General features: G+C 40.3%; 1 protein-coding gene across 7 annotated transcripts in view; it reads right to left on the bottom strand.

Moving 5' to 3' along the window:
• The window catches only part of Fat3 (FAT atypical cadherin 3), a 603,560-nt gene that overhangs the window by 103,965 nt on the left and 481,208 nt on the right, over positions 1–18,387 (bottom strand). For 4 of the 7 annotated variants that reach the window (XM_029542741.1, XM_029542738.1, XM_029542739.1 and 1 more), the window contains exons 5-9: positions 17,482–17,796; positions 16,174–16,384; positions 15,908–15,949; positions 15,654–15,722; positions 7,687–7,826 (exon numbers count right to left, since the gene is read on the bottom strand). In XM_029542741.1, the coding sequence (XP_029398601.1) occupies positions 7,687–7,826; positions 15,654–15,722; positions 15,908–15,949; positions 16,174–16,384; positions 17,482–17,796 (777 nt within the window). The remainder of the gene's footprint in view (positions 1–7,686; positions 7,827–15,653; positions 15,723–15,907; positions 15,950–16,173; positions 16,385–17,481; positions 17,797–18,387) is intronic. The other 3 variants (XM_021205908.2, XM_029542742.1, XM_029542740.1) reach the window with 2 other exon arrangements.

An 18,387-nucleotide genomic window follows, 5' to 3' on the forward strand; every position in this document is an offset into this window, starting at 1 on the left:
CTCTCTCTCTCTCTCTCTCTCTCTCTCTCTCTCTCTCTCTCTCTCTCTGCCTTTCTTCACCTCTACTACACTCTTAACTCCCCTCCCCATTCCCTTGTCCTGTGGCTGGTCTCTCAGGGGGAAGGGATGCCTCAGTGTGAGCCCATGGAGGCACCCCTTCCCCACACCTCACTACACCTCCAAAGAACATACTCCCCCTTTTCTTTATCTTTTTATAAACACATCACTTTTCATTTCTTTCTATGTTACATTTTTAGGGATGTATGGGGAACTAGAGGTACTTTTTCTTTATAATTTTTCTGGGTCAAAGTGCTTTATCTTGCCTGATTGCTCTGTCCATTTTGGCACAGTTTTTACATTGCAGTCAGTGTGGTACCTGTTGTTATCATATGCCTAACAGAAGAATCACTAATGGTTTATCTTGAACTGGAGAGATGGCTCAGCTGTTAAAGACTGGACTCACAGTCAAAAATAATATCTTAGTATTTGACTGTATTCTAGAAAATCATTGATTTTTTTTCATATAAATATATCCAGACATAGTACTACCCTTACAAATAGCAGCACAGCTGCTTACCATGGTTGAGATGAGCTTTGCTGAGTGGGATGAAAACAATTTCACCACATTTGTGGGCTCACATTTTCCACTCAGGAGACACACTAACAGGCGCAGACCTTATTCCCTAGTTTGTACTTGCAAGAAAGGTCAAAGATTGTGCCAACAGAGTTTTGGGTATTGTTTTTATCTACAATGTATTTGTAAAACACATTGCATTCTTTGACTGCCAAATCCTTAAAAAGTTCAAGTAACTTAGTCAAGATGCTAAAATATTTGTTTCGGGGTGGCAGTTACATCAACAGATGTAAAAGCCTTTCTGGCCAGCAGGCTGCCCTGACCTTCATGGAGTTTCAAAGTTGATGTGATCTTGAAATGCTTGCCTCTTTCTGCTTGCTTTGTCCTAAGCCTAATCTACAGTTGGAACAAGTGTTCCTCTGTAAAGGACTTCCTTCTCCTCATTTGCTTTTTATTTCCCACAGCTGGGGCCATTTGTGAGCTCCTGAACTAACAAAGCAAAGTAACTCTCAAAGATGTTGTGTTCAAAGGGGTGATTGAAAAGTTTACAAAAGCACAAAGGACTCAAGGCAGGAGGAAAGTCAGGCATGGGAAGTATCTCCAGGGCTTATTTCAATGCTGTCTCCCACAAACACATTGTGTTCTACAGGCTCCTAGAAGCTAAGTCTGGGGAGGTGCCAAAGCCCTGCTTTACAAATGCTCATGGTAGAACAGTCCTTGGGGGCAAATTGTTGGGAAGACCAATTAAATCCTAAATAACTGAAATTCTGTTCTGCCTCTGTTGCCATTTCTAAGCCATATTTAAAACATCTATTTATCCAGGAGAGATGCCCCTTGCAGACTTCTCCAGTACATGAATTTTATTTTGGAATATATGAATAGGAAACTTATATCACAGTTGCTTTCTGTGTAGAAATGTGCATCATGTTTGCTCCTAAGACTTATTATATCTGGTTTCTCAATGGAGAAAAATGTTAAGGGTTGTACCCAAAGTCACAAAAACAAGGCTGGATCCAAATCTGGTTTCTTCAGTGCCAGTTTTATATTTATTCATAATCATCCTCTCATACACTTAAGGTTATGTATAAATTCAGAATAAATTTACATTATATGTATGTTAACAAAGGTATTTAACTCACAAAACAGATAACTGGTATGCCTAGTCTCATCTCAGAAACATTAATTAAGAAATTATTTTATTATTTTATTAATTAAAAAATTATTTTAGAAAGTTTCCTGTTACTTTGAAAATTAGATTTATTTTCAAAAATTGATTCACATGAATATCAGGTGTAGATCTATTACATATAGTGAAATGTTATCATTCTTTGATTTAAAAAATAGGAAGCCTTAAATGGTATTTTATCATATGTAGCTGGGACACTTCAGCCATTCCTTAATTTAAACACTGAAGGAAAGTTTGGGCCTCTGATGCTTTCTTTTTACATGTAAGAGGCTAATGAAATTAAAGTGGATATAAGAGAATTCTTGATGGGAGGAGAAATATCTGGGAGTCTCCTGATCTAACGAACATCTTTAGAAAAAAACCATAATTTGTGTTTCTACCTTTTTAAACATATGTGGACACAGAAAATCATCAAGAAAGGAGACATACTGTCCAGTAAAATCTGTGTTCTAAGTAAGTAGGGCAGTGAGGAACTGACTCTAAGCAGTCCTAGTGATGAAATCTACAGGGTGAAGGTCCAGGCTAGGTTTAGGAGTAGAGTCACAGGTTTTTCTCACTCCAGTACCAATTGACACAGGCCAGACTCACATGATAGCCTGTGTTGGGCTTGAGAATTTTGGAGGTTATGAAAGGAGATGTTTACTGTTAGACTTGGTTGTGGATCCCACAAAAACAAGCTCACTTTTCTAGCTTTACAAACCCAAAACATGCCCTGAATAAAAGAAGATGTTAGAAAATATCACAAAATATCATATCCAGAGTCCCTGAAGCAAATCTACATAGCTTTTAGATTATTATTTGGCCCAGACTACATCTTTTTTTCCTTCTCCTATAACAAAAAAAGATCACTCAAGTAATTTATAGCTATCAGGTATGTTATTCCAATTTTACATTGAGTACCAGATTGTATTAATAAAGTATATATGTGTGTTCAGCATGTGATAGTTCCAAGAACCTTCTCATCTTTCTTCATTCTTACAGCCATCTGTGAAGCATGTAGGCTCATTTCACTGTGAATAAGATTGAGACTTAGAGTGAGCTGCCTTCCCTGGGAATACACACAGGTTAAGTGCCAGTTTGGACTGGTGCCACCTGATTCTGGGTCAATACTTTTTCACTAAACAAGATGCTTTCCCTAGTGACTGAAGTTGTGTATTTTGTAGATATAAATGTGTAGAAGAATGTTGCAATGGAGAAGTGGGCTTGTATCTCTTTTATGTGAATCCAGGCAGGCTACTTAAGTAGTCTGAGCCTCGATTTCTTCCTGCAAAAGAAAGACAATAACTTCTGATTTCACTTTTCAAGGGTTACAGGGAAATGAACCTTTCTAATAAGACTTGTTGATTCTCATTATGTAAGCATTAAGTGTTGTATATTTGTATGTATTTTTATCCACTGAGCTTTTGAGAGAGCCATGTTCTGTATTTGTTTATATTTTCTATAAAGATGCAGTAGCTCTGATTTGGGAGATGCATGAAGAGTATTAATATTCACAATGGATCATCCTTGGGGTGATATGTCTTTGGGGTTAAAGCTATGCTAAGAGAAGGCTGGACCTATGGATAGCTAGGAGATGGTCTGAAGGTTACAGGTGGTATCATATTTCTCCCGAAGGAGACCAAGTTAAAAAGCTTCTTGTAGCTCCTGTCTTAGAACAGACACCAAAGTCAATGTTCCCTTTAATTGTTGGCACAGTGTAAGTAGGCTCTAGTATCTGCCTGTGTGGGTCTGAGCACAGGTTGCTTGACCTTGATTGGACTCTTTTCCTTAACAATAAAATGGAAAAGACAGTAGTCAATGAGTTTCATATTTCTGCCACAAAAAGTTATTACCACCTTAGATATTAAAATAGCACACCTGATATTATTATTTCATAGTTCTGAATACAGATATCAAAGCCAAACTTAAGAGACTGCAATAAATGCATTCCCTTTGAATGTTCTTCTTTCTCATTCAGGCTCAATATAGTATCTTCTGGTTACAGGATTGGAGTCCCCATTTCCTTGATGGCTTACCAATATCTTGAGGCTACCTTCATATTCAAATTGTCTATCTTCTCCCTTTCTTGTCTTTCTGATGCCAACTGGAGAAAGTTGACAGTTAAGCTTCTGTTAGTAGACAGGTCCTGAAGACCTCTGACCTATGAGATCTCTTAAGTTTCTTCTGTCATGTAATGCAATGAATCAAAATTCTAAAATTTAGGGTGTAAACATTTTCTTGGGAGAGGCATGGGATACAAATTCTGCCTGTAATGAATATTCTTAGTACCTGCTTTGTAAAGTCACTGTGAAAGTTGATGGACCTGCCCATATGCATCTAGTAAAAGCCAATTTAAGTAGCCACTGGTCACCTTTTTAACATGATCTCATGAGTCTTTAGTAGGATAAAGCGATTGATATTCTTGCCCTAAACATGGGGTAGCTATTTCTATAAGGTGTCTTGGCTCCTCTCTAAAGCAATGGTCAGTGTCTTGTCTGAGACCCAGGTCCCCTGTAATTCTACTTATGTTGGGGTAGGTGGTGACTCTTCTTCTGTGTCCCATTCTGTCCTTTATGAGCCCACTGTCTCACTCCCTGGATATTTCCCAGCCCTGCTGCTTGCAATAAGCAGGGCTTCCTGAGAGATTCTTCATCTTTACTTGAAACAGACAGTCCAGAGACAACTTCCCTCTTCCCTCTTAGCCTTTTAATCTGGACTTTCTTGCTTATCTCTGTGCTTCTAGGGTAATGTGCGGTCACTTCTGCTCCGTGTTGTAATATGAAAAGTGCGATAATATCCATCACCAACCCCACCCAATTTCATGCAGACGCCATTGTCCATCTCATCAGGTGACTTCTGCCCAGGTGGAGATGCTTTATTTTCATATTTTTTCATTGACATACTTGTAATATGAAGTGCACAGGCCACTTTAGACTAGGCAATCTTCCGAAAGAAAGGGATATTTATGTAGCATCAGATTTTGTAGCTCTGAGGAAAAAACCCAGTGAGAGTTGGAGTCGGAGTCAGAGTCGGAAGAACAGGGCAAGACTGAAGATGAAGGAATGGTTTCATGTTGACACTGAATCCCGGAGGCTCTGATTTATTTGATATTTGTGAAGTAAAATTCAACATGTTGTTTGTGGCTGACAACAAGCCTATGTCCTGCCATGTTTTATGATCTCACGTGAACAAAGGAGAGAAATGTCCCCCAAGGAATTTTGAACAGGTGGTTTGGAAACTAGAGAACATTAATCTAGTAAAGAAAGGTATCTGATGGTAGAATCATTATGTTGTCTGGGGGCATGGATTTGAGCATATTTTAGCAGTTTCTAAAGGAAGTTTAGACTGCACTGTTTATTCCCCAAATATCCTATTGTTCAAATGTATCCGATACTGGAGCAGAGAACTGCTGTTGCTGTCAAGTCCAAGGAAGCCTGGGTGAAGATGAATCATTCTGGACTGATCAAAACTGGTGAGCAAACAGGTCTAACATGGCCTTTGATGACAACAATCTTGATGAGGACACGTACATGCTTTGGAAACTGAGTTCTCATTCCTTAGGTCATGACCTGGATATTTTAGATGAGAAAATTCTCTTGATGTCCTTTATTAATCTCTTTAATTTGCGCTTGCTAGGGGGACCTCCAAGTTCACTCCAATCCTCAGACTGCTTACAAATGCTTGTGAATCAAGTCTAGCTGTGTATCAGTTTGAAAAAATGTGGTCTCAGACACTACGTTCAGAGATGCGCAGTGTACATTTCCATGTTAGTTTAATAGGTGCATATTACACATATAGCCTTAATTCTGCAGTAGCTTAGTATAGTAATGTGTGTGTTAGTCCCACCTATTATGGGACCTGAGGCAAGAGGATTGTTCAGTCCAGAAGTTTGGGGATTTTATGGGTAGTATAGTATCCTGTCTGAAATACAATCAAAACTATACTACCATAACCTTAAACACCCTAGTACACTGCATATGGCATGAAGAAACATTGATGAAATTGATGCTACTAAAATGTTGCTTCTCTCATCCTAGCAAAATTCTAGATGTCTTCCTGCTACCTTTTGCGTTACCATTGTTAAAACGAGTGCTTTGTACATTAGAGACCTGCTGTACCTTCTAGACAGACCCTTCTGGATATGTTCACTTGTTCTAAAAATACTTAATGAATTATAGATTCTAGATGGACTGAATACTGCTTAATTCAACTGATTTAAAGCCCTCGTATAAAGTCTGGAAATGAGTAGGATCCCACGCTTATTGGTATTTTATTTAAATATACCTTAGGTTTTTAAGTAGCACTGAGGAACTGGAGTTGAATATGCCAAGCAACCACTAATTAAAAAAAAAATCTAATTTAAAGTTCCCATTTAAGATGAATTAGCACTGACAACATAGCAATCATACACATGGATTGCTTGGCATTAGTCTTCCAGCATACTATTCAACTGCTCAAATCTCATGGAATCTCAGCAAGAGTATCTCATCCATGTGTCTAGATTTGAGTTTTGAAAATGCCAAGAAGTGGTATGTTTTTAGATTGGAAGGATATATAATTTGTTGTCCCAATTGGGCCAATTATCAGACTGGATGAGGTGGTGTTAATACCTACTCTAGGGTAATGGGTGCAAATGGGACTCTCTGAGGCAAACAGGATCCTGTGGTCACCTGATAAGCAGGAGTGGGAAATCAAGAGCCATCACACGTTGGCTGTCTATCTGCAAGTCATCTCCATTTATAGCTGAATTCAAATGGGAAGCAAATGGTCGCATTAAATGAACTCTATTATCCCTGTCAACCTCTACCACTCTCTATTTAAAAGAAAACAGTCAAGTTATGTATTTCTGTAGCAGTGTGAGACCAAGAGAAAAATTGTCTGGACAAACATATGAAATCCCCCTCCTCCTGCTTTGAAATTTTATGGCCATAATAGTGTAAATCATATTTAAAATAAATCATCCCTCACTTGCTTCTGCTTTGGCAAACCTTTCTTACTAACTATCTAAATGTGTTGAGAGGAATTCTGAATATCCATCTGGGTCCAACAGAGACCAGGGCCCAGATCAATCATTCATGTCTTCCGGGCTTGTGGGAACAACAGAAAGAGAAGCAGGAAGGAAGAGTGGAGTTGTAGAGCATGCCATGTGAGGCTGGGTTTAAGGAGTTGAATAACAAAACCAAAAATTCCTATATTCAAGGTAACTCCACTGTGCTAAGAGCTAGCATTGTGTTGGCTCCTACTTGGGAAGAATTTTGAGATATTTTGAGTCACAGACAAGCCCAGACGTTTTCTTCTAACTCCTAATGTCTTTCACATGAACTCAAGAAGCAGAGTAGAAATTCCTCAACCCCAGATGCATGATAACATCAATAGGACCTCTGGGGCTGGGTATTAGCTATTGAACCTGCTCTTACTAAGCTCTATGTCAGAGGTGCAATGTGCAGCTAGGATAGAGAACCCATAGCACAGAGGCTACCATGAATATCCAGGCCTCAGTGTTGTCCTTTATAGAGGTGGTTTGATCTTGGATCGGTAACTTCCATCTCAGTATGTAAATGAATATGGACTCTTAGGTGTCCCTAGCTTTAAGTTTTAGTGACTTGAGAAATGAGGAGAGGAAGAATCTCATGCTTTGCCGACATGGACAACATGGACGTCGCGTTGTAAGTTGACTGTTGTCAGAGAGAACCCTACAATAAATGACCAGGAAACAAATGCACATCACTCTTTCATACACAAACAAGCCCAGATGACATGAACAACACAGCCAAATTATGCACCACCTATAGAACCCTTTGTCTCAGTTGCTCATTAAAATGATTTTCTGAACAACAGAAACCCTGGACATAATTTATTACTCTCCGGATCTATCTTTCCACAGCTTCTGTTTCTCTCTTTAGCAGACATTTACACATTGTTGCTAGTGAGTAACTTAACATCTCACCTGAGTGACAGCAATATTTGTTCCATCGGTGACCTCCACAGTCATGTTGTAGACCGACCTTTGCTCTGCATCCAAAGGCTTTGCAATGACAATTGTTCCAACGCCCTTCTCTGCATCAAAAGAGCTGTCAAAATTCCCCCCTGATGATGTTACAGAAACAACACAAAATTAGCACATCTGAGAAGGTATTAAGTTTATGGACACATATATCTTTACAGGGTGTTTTTATATAAATATATATTCTGGCGGGCGTCTCTATAGCTCAATTTCATAAATCTTCAATGGGGCTTTACTATTTCTAACTTAATTTATATTTCAAAAGCCATCCTCTATAAGCATAACAAATGACACAAACAGCAATGTATTGTAAATAAATCCTCAGCAGTAATGTTAGAGTGGTGGAGCATAAACTGATCCATAAAACACGGAGAAGACTAACAGCCCTCCAACCCCTCTCAACCACCATGCTGGGAACTTGGGGAATACTTTAGCTTTTTCTCTAGTAGAATACATTTTAACTAAAAAAACCCAAAAACTATTCCAATTACAATGAATCCAAATGGTTTGAAGCTTTTAGGTCTTTTCTAGGATTGTTGGTAAACATTTGACTGGTTAGAATTCAGTGTCCCTCTATCAAATGTCAGAAATAAATTATGAATACAGGAAGATAAGAAAAATTTAAAAATAAATTTCATATTAAAATCTCTCTGAATATTGCAATATTCAGAGAAATGTTTTTTGGCCTCATAGCAGTGTAAATTCACTTTCTCCCAGGAGGTTGATGATTTTACAACACATTGACAGAAACTCTGAGGGGTCGTGTATTGGTATCATATTGTTAATACAACACTAGCAAACTTGTAAGGTAATCTACACAAAGGTTTAGAAAAATTGTCATCTGCTCTTTTGTTTTAAATGACATACTTGAGATAGCATTAGAATTGTGCCCTTTGATCTCTGAACAGAGGTATCACTTATAAACTTCCCAAATTAGATGCATTTTTTTAAATAGGAGAAAAGATAACTGTCTAAGCAATGAAAAAAGTTTAACTAAATGTCCGTATAGGTTCACTATCACTATTTATTTTTGTCTGAGTATACATGTGTGAAATACATTTGGTTTCAGATGGTAATTTCATTTAACTTTAGTATGTAGGGCAATGTATTTATTGAATTTCATATTTTAGAAAAGAAAAGCTTGGCTTTTCTTATATCCTATGATTTGTGCATTTTACTTTTCTGGCCCTTGAGCACCATGTTTTCCTGATTACAATATTATAATATTAAGTCGGTGCATGAGAGAAGGCATGAAGAGTCGTACCGTATGGCTGGCATTTGTCCTGCAGTGACAAAAATGCATAACATGGTTTACTTTCTAAAAATGTAGTCATGTATATTCCAAGTACCAACTGCCTGCAAATACTATGCTCACTTAGGATTATTTAATTACTGGAGAGAACATAATTGCCTTTGACATTTAATTAAAGCTGTGGAGATACAGGGGTACGAGAAAATTGCTTAGAGATGATATATGTTCTCAAAAATTTCAGCTAAAAGAGACTCATCTTCCAATTAATGTCTTTAATTGATTTAGTGAGAAGCACGAGATGCTAAGTCAAAAAAAAAAAAAAAAAAGGATTTTGAGGCTCAGATGAGGGGTTCCAAGCCTGTGGAGAGAAGTGGGTCTTCCAGGGATGCTTCTTATTGAAGGGAATGTGTCCTCGATGCATATGTGAAATAAAATAGAAAGCTGGCATGGATGACATGGGTGACATGGTAGTGTGGATGGTGTGGTTGACGTGGGCAACAGCCATCTTATGTTGCAAGGCAATCAATCATTCAGCTATAAGAGGTAAATGCTGGGGGAAAACCAAAACCGACCAACAAACAACCAAAGACCTTGGCCATGGAAATCTTCAAAGGTTGTAATAACAACCTGTGAGGACAAGGCTACAACTTCTCAAATTGCTTCTGGAGAGTATTAACTCATGGTTCCAATTAGAGATCAACCAACTTTAGACTTTCTGCCCTGATTTCTGGTGTTTAATTTCCTAAATATAAAGACTGAGAGTTTCATTTTAAGTTGTTTTGGGGGGAATATTGTTAACTCTCCAGGGTCATATTCAAGAAAGGCAAACATTTGTGGGTCAAAGAAAGAATTGTGCACATTACTCTCTGTAGCTGAAAGATGAACGGAAATGAATATTAGAGAAAACACAGGCAAAGGCTTCCAATTTCAGATCTTGTGCTCTCTGATTATGACCCTTTAAAGTCTGTGCAAACATACACTGTCATTCTGCCTGCCTAATAGCGTAACATTTGCATATTTATATGGTTTGTATGCTTTTTCATAATGTTTGTTCTTGTTAATACTTTGGCGACTTTGGCAAGTTTCAGTCTGTATAGTCCTCCCTCTTCCTCTTGGCATGTACGTACTTCTTTCGTTATTCGTTGCTGTGTTAAATACTATGGATGAGAAACTATGGATGAGAAACTCCTGACTTCATAGCAGAGAGAGATCATTAGCGTCTTTGGTATCTTTTTCCACCGGCTAATGTGGCCAGCTTACTATAATACTCATTTCTGGGACATTTGCTCCTAGTTAAGCCAAGATTTCATTTAAGTCACAGTCTTCCCAAGATTTCAAATGAATTTCTGACAAGGGACACAGAATCTAGACCAGCAGTTCACCATCAACCCACACACAGTTTAATTAACTACACTTAAGCATCCTATTTCATAAACGACTCCATGCCTTCCCCCCAGGTCTTGTTTTTCTGGGCTCCCTTTTAGCCTGAAAGGTGATTTCAATTTTGTGGGAAAGCAAGTAAGTCCAAATCATCTGGGGTAAGACTATCAATCAAATACAGGGAGTCCAACGTCACTGTCAGCATTCCGTTTAAACAAGATGTGCTTCCTCAGAGCCAGTAACAGAACATGCAAAGCCAGAGTGTGTTGGGTGCAACAGCATGAGGCCAAATAAAAGGTGGGCAGAAAAGGACACTGCAGAGCTGGCCCGAGTCCCAACAGGGTGGGGTTCAGAATGTCACAGCCTGTGCATTGCTGCGGGGGTGTGCGGCAGAGCTAGTTAAAAGCGAGGTTGTGAACAGTCCACATGACAATAATTCACTTTAGGGACATTACTTTTGGACCATTTTTGGTCAAGAGAGGTGTCATGGAATAAAAAAAGAGCAGAAGAGGCATACTGGATTTCTGATACAATATTGATTTTAATGCATCGAGGAGAGGGGTCCTGAAAAGGTTCTAGAAATAGAACACGAATTAAAAACAGTGGAGGCCATCATCTATGGCCCACTTCACTGGGGGATGACTAAGTTGAGCTTTTCTCTAAAGGTGGGTATCCCATTTGAGCTTTGAGATTTTTTAGATGACATCATCTCTCAGTCTCAAAAGGCTAGACACTCCTGAGGAGATATCTTCTGCTAGAGCCATTTCTAAGAAACTCAGTGATAGAAATGGCACAGCTTCTCCTGTAGAGAAGCGTCCAGGTTTCTCCTCTAGAAAAATAACTCCACTCTTGCACACGTGATTACAAAAATACAGACCCAAATCTAGAAGTCACCCAGGGGAGGTGTCGCTGACAAGCTTCCAAAATACTGAGCAACTGAATCTCACTGAACCAAGGGAGCCGTGAGCAAGCTGTTCGTTCAAGTTCAGCATGCACACCCAACTGAAGGAAAGGCACTCTGTGCCAGTTACTGTGTGATTACAAATAATTTTCTGCCTTGGAATGAAGCAAGCACACAGCAGGCTGATATTTAAATGGAGGGCAGGAGCTGGAGGGCAGGAAAGGGTGGTAGGAAGGAGCATCAGAAAACCCTAGACTTTAGTCCAAGGACCCTTTTCTTAAAATAATTAATATGAAGTATTAAAATAATTAATATGAAGCCTTAATTATTTTTCTAAAAATCTCTCCAGTATGATTCCATAAATGAGATTATTGCTATAAAGAAAAGCAAGTCATGTTTGAGGTCAAGTTAGGGCATGAAGGCAGACTAAGGGAAATGGAGTGTTGTATGTCCCTTGACTAGCTGAGCAGAACATGCTCTGTTGGGAGAGTGGGTGAGTTATAAATAGATGGGGCTTCTCTAAATACTGGCTGGGTGAAAGAAAGTGACAGAGAAATGTGGCTGCCAGGTTAGGAAAGATGCAGAGGTGCCCAAACTCGGAGATGTGTCCAATCTCATGTAGTTGAGGAGAGCGACGAAAACAGACCCACAAAATTGTAGAGTTACTTAAAACTTGTGGTTCCCTCTTTTTAACACTTAAAAAAAGTAATCACATAATTCTCCGGCATGAACTTTGTGGATTACATTATGTCTCAATGACAAAACGTTGGACACATCTGAGAGAGGACAAAGCCACTGCCTGAGCTATCAGAAACGCGGCTTGCCTTCTTGACTCAGACCTAGATCATTTGTGACTGCACAGAGACAAGGTTCAGAGAGGACAGGAGTAAGCCGAAAGGGCAATAGCCAATGATTGACGTCACAGCAATCTACAGATCTACAGTCAACTGAGGGCCAAGGTAGCGCTTGTCCACCTTCAGCACAGAAAGATGGCCGAGAGGCTAGCACAGAGGACCATTAGAGATTCACACCCGTTCTCCTTCCTAACACTGGGTGAGGCAAGTCAGGGCAGTGAGTATGCTTCCTATCTGCAAGGTGAAGCATGTTTCTACTACGGCGATTCGGGTAAAACTAAAGTTAGGTGAAAACGGGAAGGCAGCATGCTTCAGTTTTCAATGCAGAGTTGTTAATGATGGCGGCCTTTACAATTCAAATATTTGCCATCAGAATATGATTCAGGGGCTGAGCTGAGAACCAGATTGCCTGCACATTGGAGGTATGTAAATCAAGGAACAGCTGAGGGGAAGCCAGAGCCTCCTGAGAAGTGCAAAGCTACATGACCAAGCCGCAAAGGATTGTGGGTTATTTTTGTTCCCTTCATTCTCTTTCCCCTTTAACAAGGAAAGGAAGCATGCTGTGTGTTGGGCTGTTTAATTCCACAACAGCTGAACTTTACTATGTTGCCTTTTAATTACAGCTTTCTTAGCTTGGCTGTAAGTAGAGCTTGTTTCTGAGAGCAGAAGGGTCTAGCTACAAGGAAACACAGTTCACATGGAGTTGAGAAGATGCAAATGTTTAGGCTGGGGGACAAATTGCTGCTCACATGGAGTTCCTGTGACTTCATGTTCTGGTAGGAGTTAAGGAAATTGAGTCAAAATCAGAGTCCTGTAAGTTTAGAAATGTGCAAGTGAAAACAGGCTCTCAGTGGGGATGAAAGGCTGTCTGAAGCACTGTCTTTGTTTACTGAATGAGGTTTCACCAGGTTGAGCAGTTTAAAGAGGGACATGCCAGATGAGGATGTTATGCCCTGGGCCTCTCAGTGTGTTCTCCATGGCTATCCAAATGTACTAGGTCTATGGTGCAAAATCAGGTTGACTTATTCTTCACAAGAAGATTTGGGCAAAACAGGATTTGGCAAATGCAGGGTCCGAGGCTGCATTTCAGATCCATGCTGACCTTCCTTACCTCATGTTTATTTTCTGTAGAGCTCACAGATAGGTATTATGTGCTAAGGGACATTGCCCACTCTTGGCTCCCTCTGTGCTAGTTTGATCAAGGATGATGCTTAAGGCAAGGAGGAAAGGAAGATTCACAAGAGGTAAATTTTGTCAGTGAGGATGAAACACCTGATGATAATAAAGCAAACAAAAGGTTTAAAAAGAAGGAAGAGGTTGTCAGCACAGTGGGTAAATTATGACTCTGGCAGGCGAGCCATATTTTTAGGAGATTTGATAAAGGAGATCGTCTCTGCTGGAAACCACCAGCACCTGGGAAAGGACTCAGAGTTCTACGATACAGTAAAAAGGTGGCATTTCAAGACATTGTTGGCTGAACCTGGGGATGGAAATAAAATCGTGATCTGTCTGGGCAGCAGGCCCAGTAACTTCAATTTGTAGAAGAAATTTAGCAATCTGTTACCAGATTCACAGAGAAATGTCTGTGATGGAGGATTCCAGATCAGGGGACAGTCCAGGGAGTCTTCATTGATTAAAAACTCCTTTCATTCACAAAGTAGAATGGATGAGGTGGGAGTGGGGAGGAAGCAGAATCTACGGATAAGAGCAGTGCTTGGGAGCACGAAGAGGAAGAGCCATGATAGCTATGGCCGCACATTGCATATGGTTCCTGGATTATGTGTGAATGCCAGAAGGGAGGGTCTCTATAAACAGCTCTTTCTCTCTGGACTAGTGGGGCTATCTGGGCTGGGGTAAAAGGCCATACTGACTCTCCGTAGGGCCAGAAGGGTTAACATGGCTGCCTGAGGTATCACCACTCACTCTGAGGAAAAAGAGTAAGCTCCAGCAAGAGCGAGAATGGAGACATGGGCTTTGACCTTGAGGGTGAAGAATGGAGATGGGATATGCATAAATGAAAATGTTCAGTAGTATTGATAATATAATGTGAAAAACCCATGCGTAATCTTATATGGAGTACTCCTAGCTGCATGCTAGCCTACACCTAGACATACCTGTAGAGATGCTGAAGAACTGCAGACTGGCCCAAGGAGTTGGGGTCAGGTGACCCACCACACCTAGCATCAAAGAAAGGTATGCTAGTGTGACTTCCTATGCATGGGCAGCTTGGAAAAGTAACAGCAAGCTCTGTCAGCCAGCAGAGATGCTTTGCAAAGTGAATTGGTGAAGGGATGACCAAAGATGTCCAGGCAAGCATAAGACAAATAACTGGTACCACATGCAATGTTTCATTGCATTAAGAAAGAAGAGACTGTATCGTATAATACTGAATAAGTCAGAAACTACTGAGATGGTGGCAGAAACATTTCTCATGGGTCAGAAGATGTTCCATCTCAAATACTGGCAGACACAAAGGAATTGGAAGGATGGTAATATGAAAAGACTTTGAGATTAATCTCAATTAACTAAAACTAAGATGCCCTGTACTTCACAAAAGGAAATGCAGAGGGCAAGCCCTTACTTGTTGGGAGTTCACAGGACCCTCTGAGGTTTGACTGGGAGACATAGAACATTGTTTTTTCTATGCTTCATGAAACCAGATGTGGAGCCTCCTAAATGCTTTCCCCAGACCCAGCTGTTTAAAGGGGAGGCAGGTCGCTGCCCATCCTGTCCAGGCATCAAGAGGAAGGAAATGATTCTCCCACACGAGTGCTCTTCTGGCTTATTCGCTGTTCATAGAGAACCCTGGGAAGTGGGCTCTGGTTCAGCCCTGATCTGCCCCTGGCAGGCACACTCTCCTCACTCTTTGACACTCACGCTTCCTCTCCAGGGCTCTCCCTGCAGGTTTGTGGAAGGGTTGTTTTGCCCCTTTCCTTTTTCAGCCTGGCGTGCTTGCTTGCTTTCTTTCAAGGAATGTAAAAGTTGGCTCCCCTGGTCTGCCCTGCCTGCTTCCTTCCATCTGTTTTCTCAATTCAGGGTGAGTGGGGGCTTACTGGCTACACATCTAGGTTCTATTTCCTGGCCTTCCTTTTGTGGACAGCAGCCAGGGGACTCTCCTGGTGGGGCTTTTTGGTCTGTGAATGACACTACTGCTGAAAAGCAAGGGGGCAGGAATTTTATATTTTCATTTATTTTCAATTGGAATATTCCCAGTTAAATAAACCATCCTCCAAAAAGATAAAAACAAAACAACAACCAAAAAACCCCCACATACCTCAAAAACAATGGGAGAGAAAAATCAAAACAACCCCCCCAATCCCTAAACCCATTTAATTTCAAACAAAGAAGTCATTGGATATGAGGAATGAGGTCGCTGTTAGAGGCATGTATGAAACCTGTGGGCTGCGTTTCAGTCTGTCACAGGCAGTTATGAAAGATGTAATTCAATTTGTTTAAAAAAAAAAAACTGTAAAAGGCAGATTGGATAGCTGTATTTTAGCAAATGTGTTTGCACTAAGGGTACCTTCTGTTGAACAGTTCTGCCCACAAGCTGTCTGTAGAATATAGAACATCTCTCGAGCATGCTTGCCACCTTGAAGCAGGGCAGTCGGGAGCAGAAAAAAAAACAGAATGCAGAAAAAAAGGTGAAGAAAAAGAGAGAAATGAAGGACAGCAAGTCTAGTACCATCAATACATTTAGAAATGAGATTAGCCAAGTGTGACAATAGAATTAAAATGACACACAAAAGGACAGTAAGGTCGCAGTAAATCACGTACTATGGAGAGATCCAGCCAGAGAGCACTTTCTGTTCAGCTTAGCTACGGAATCAGAACGAAAGCACAGGTTGGTTTTTCATTTTACTGGCTCTTTTGCATTCCAGCACTATTTTTAATCTTAGGCTTAATTGCTACCTTTTAATTTTTTTCTTTTGTCTTTACAATGTATTTATTCATTCATTTATTTACTTATTTACTGGCTTGTTTGGCAAGTTCCTTCAACAGTTAAGTCCATTTCCTGATATGCTCTAGAGACTTGAACTTACCGACGATGTCAAACCATAGAGGGGTGTTAGCTGGCTGCACAGACACCACCCCGACAATCTCGGTTACTTTGTCACTCTCCATGACGGTGAAGTTGTAAAATGGTTCATCGAATGTCAATGGTATAGGCGAAGGCAGGGGTTTCTTAATCCATTCGATGTGGAGGCGGGCAGTGGAGGATTTCTGTGGGCGGCCATTGTCCACAGCCTTGATCTACTCCCACATGGGAGGGATACAGAAAGATGGCTTAGTGCTGTGAGTCTCTGGAAGGCTTTTACTCACACAGTAACAAGCCCAAAGAGCAGCTTCTGCATAGTGTCATAAGAAGAAAAGTTGAGTCCAGTTGAGATGTCAGAGTGGACTCTGAAGTGGAGACTGCAAATGGGGCTCATGCTACATCTGCCAGAAGCTGATTTTTGAGACGTGAAACCATAAAAAAATAAATGTTGTTCTAAAATTCATAGTATATCAGGGCAAGAGTAATAGTTTATGTGAGTAGAAATAACTAATTTAATTCCTCATAGCATGATTCTGAACTTCATCTCTATTGAGTTGAAGGCAGAATGAATGTGAGATGTTATTTGTGTGTTAGGATATATGAGCACATGTGTACATGCATGTGAGCATGTATGTGCAGGTGAATCTATGTCCGTATGAGTATAAGTACATAATGTGCATATATATATATATATATATATATATATACAAGTTTGTAAGTGTAAGTTTGTGTGTATGCACTAAGTTTGTGCATGTATATGTTCATGTGTATGAATGTGTACATGTATATGTGAATATGTGTAAGTATATTATGTGTGTGGACATGTGTTTATGTTTATGTATGTGTGCTGTACCTGTGTGTGATCATATACATGAGTATGTGCAATGTGTGATAATATGCATGTATATGTGCATGGTAATATGTGTGCAAGTGTGTATGCACTTGTGTGATCATATGTATTTGTGTAAACATATGTACCTGTGCGTGTGTATCACAGTTTCTTCTGCTTTGAGCTAAATATATACTGCCTTTTATGTTCAGCATCTTGAGAATAAGTTAGGGCCCAAGATGTGTGGTTGTGTGTCTCCAAGCAGGCCATAGAATCAGTGGAAGTTTGCTGATAGGACACAATGAAGGAAACTCTCACTATTTAGAACATCACCCAGGAAGGTAAAAGTTCTTACCTATAACTGGCTCCCTGAAAGCAGCCTCCTGCAGCTATTTCTGCACTCTTTACATTTATTGATCAAAGAAGTAGGTATGAATAAGAGGGCTCACCCCATCCCACTTATGCTCTGGAATTAGATCTTACCGTCAGGATGTCATAACTTCCTGCTGTGAATTGCTTTCTGGAAGAGACCATGCCAGTTTTAGGGTCAATAAAAAACTTTCCATCATCATTCCCATCCACAATACTGTAGGAGATTTCTGCATTGGGGCCTTCATCTTTGTCAAACGCAAATGCCCTGTAAATGGGTTCACCCCTCTTCTTGCGGTCACGTTCTGGAAGTTTGATCTGGTAAACCTTCTCAGGGAACTGGGGCCTGTTGTCGTTTTCATCCAGAACCTGAACCACCACCCAGATGGTTGACTGTTTAGGAGAAGAACCGCCATCCGTCACTGTCACCTGAGTTTTGAAAGAGAAAGTACGATGCAATCAGAAAGTATACATGCTGTCACCTATGTGTGTCCTGCCCGCCCCACAGATGTGCAGTTTACTCATTGGGCCATTTCAGCTCTTCTAAGCACTATGATTTCTATAGAATAGACAACATTTTCTTAGTTAGCCCGTAAGAGAGTGAATGCCTCTGAACCAGTAATAGAAGTCATTGCTGGAGTAAGCAGAGCGGTTCAGAGTTGGGCCTTGCTTCTGAGTCACGTCGCATACACTAGTGACTTAAAGAGGAAGACTTTATTTTTCTGGAGCCTAGAGGAAGAGGCTAGCTCAGTCTCTGGGGTCTTCTGGATAAGCCCTTTAATAACCTAGTCAGATCACAAAGTCCCTCTTTGTGATGCCATCACCCTGGAGTCTTCATTTCTACATAGGTTTCAGTGGGGGGCATGGCAAATAGGAAGGCCACTGCAAGGGCTCACTGTAGAGTACAGCAGAGAAGAAGAACTGACTTTGCAAAACTCCTGGTTTATAGAGTCCAAGTGGATATAAAATATGCCTTCCTAACAGACAAAATGGCCATGTAATCATGGTACATTGACCCAT

Source organism: Mus pahari, chromosome 10 (assembly GCF_900095145.1).
Source record: "Mus pahari chromosome 10, PAHARI_EIJ_v1.1, whole genome shotgun sequence".
In the NCBI taxonomy this organism is placed as follows: Eukaryota; Metazoa; Chordata; class Mammalia; order Rodentia; family Muridae; genus Mus; species Mus pahari.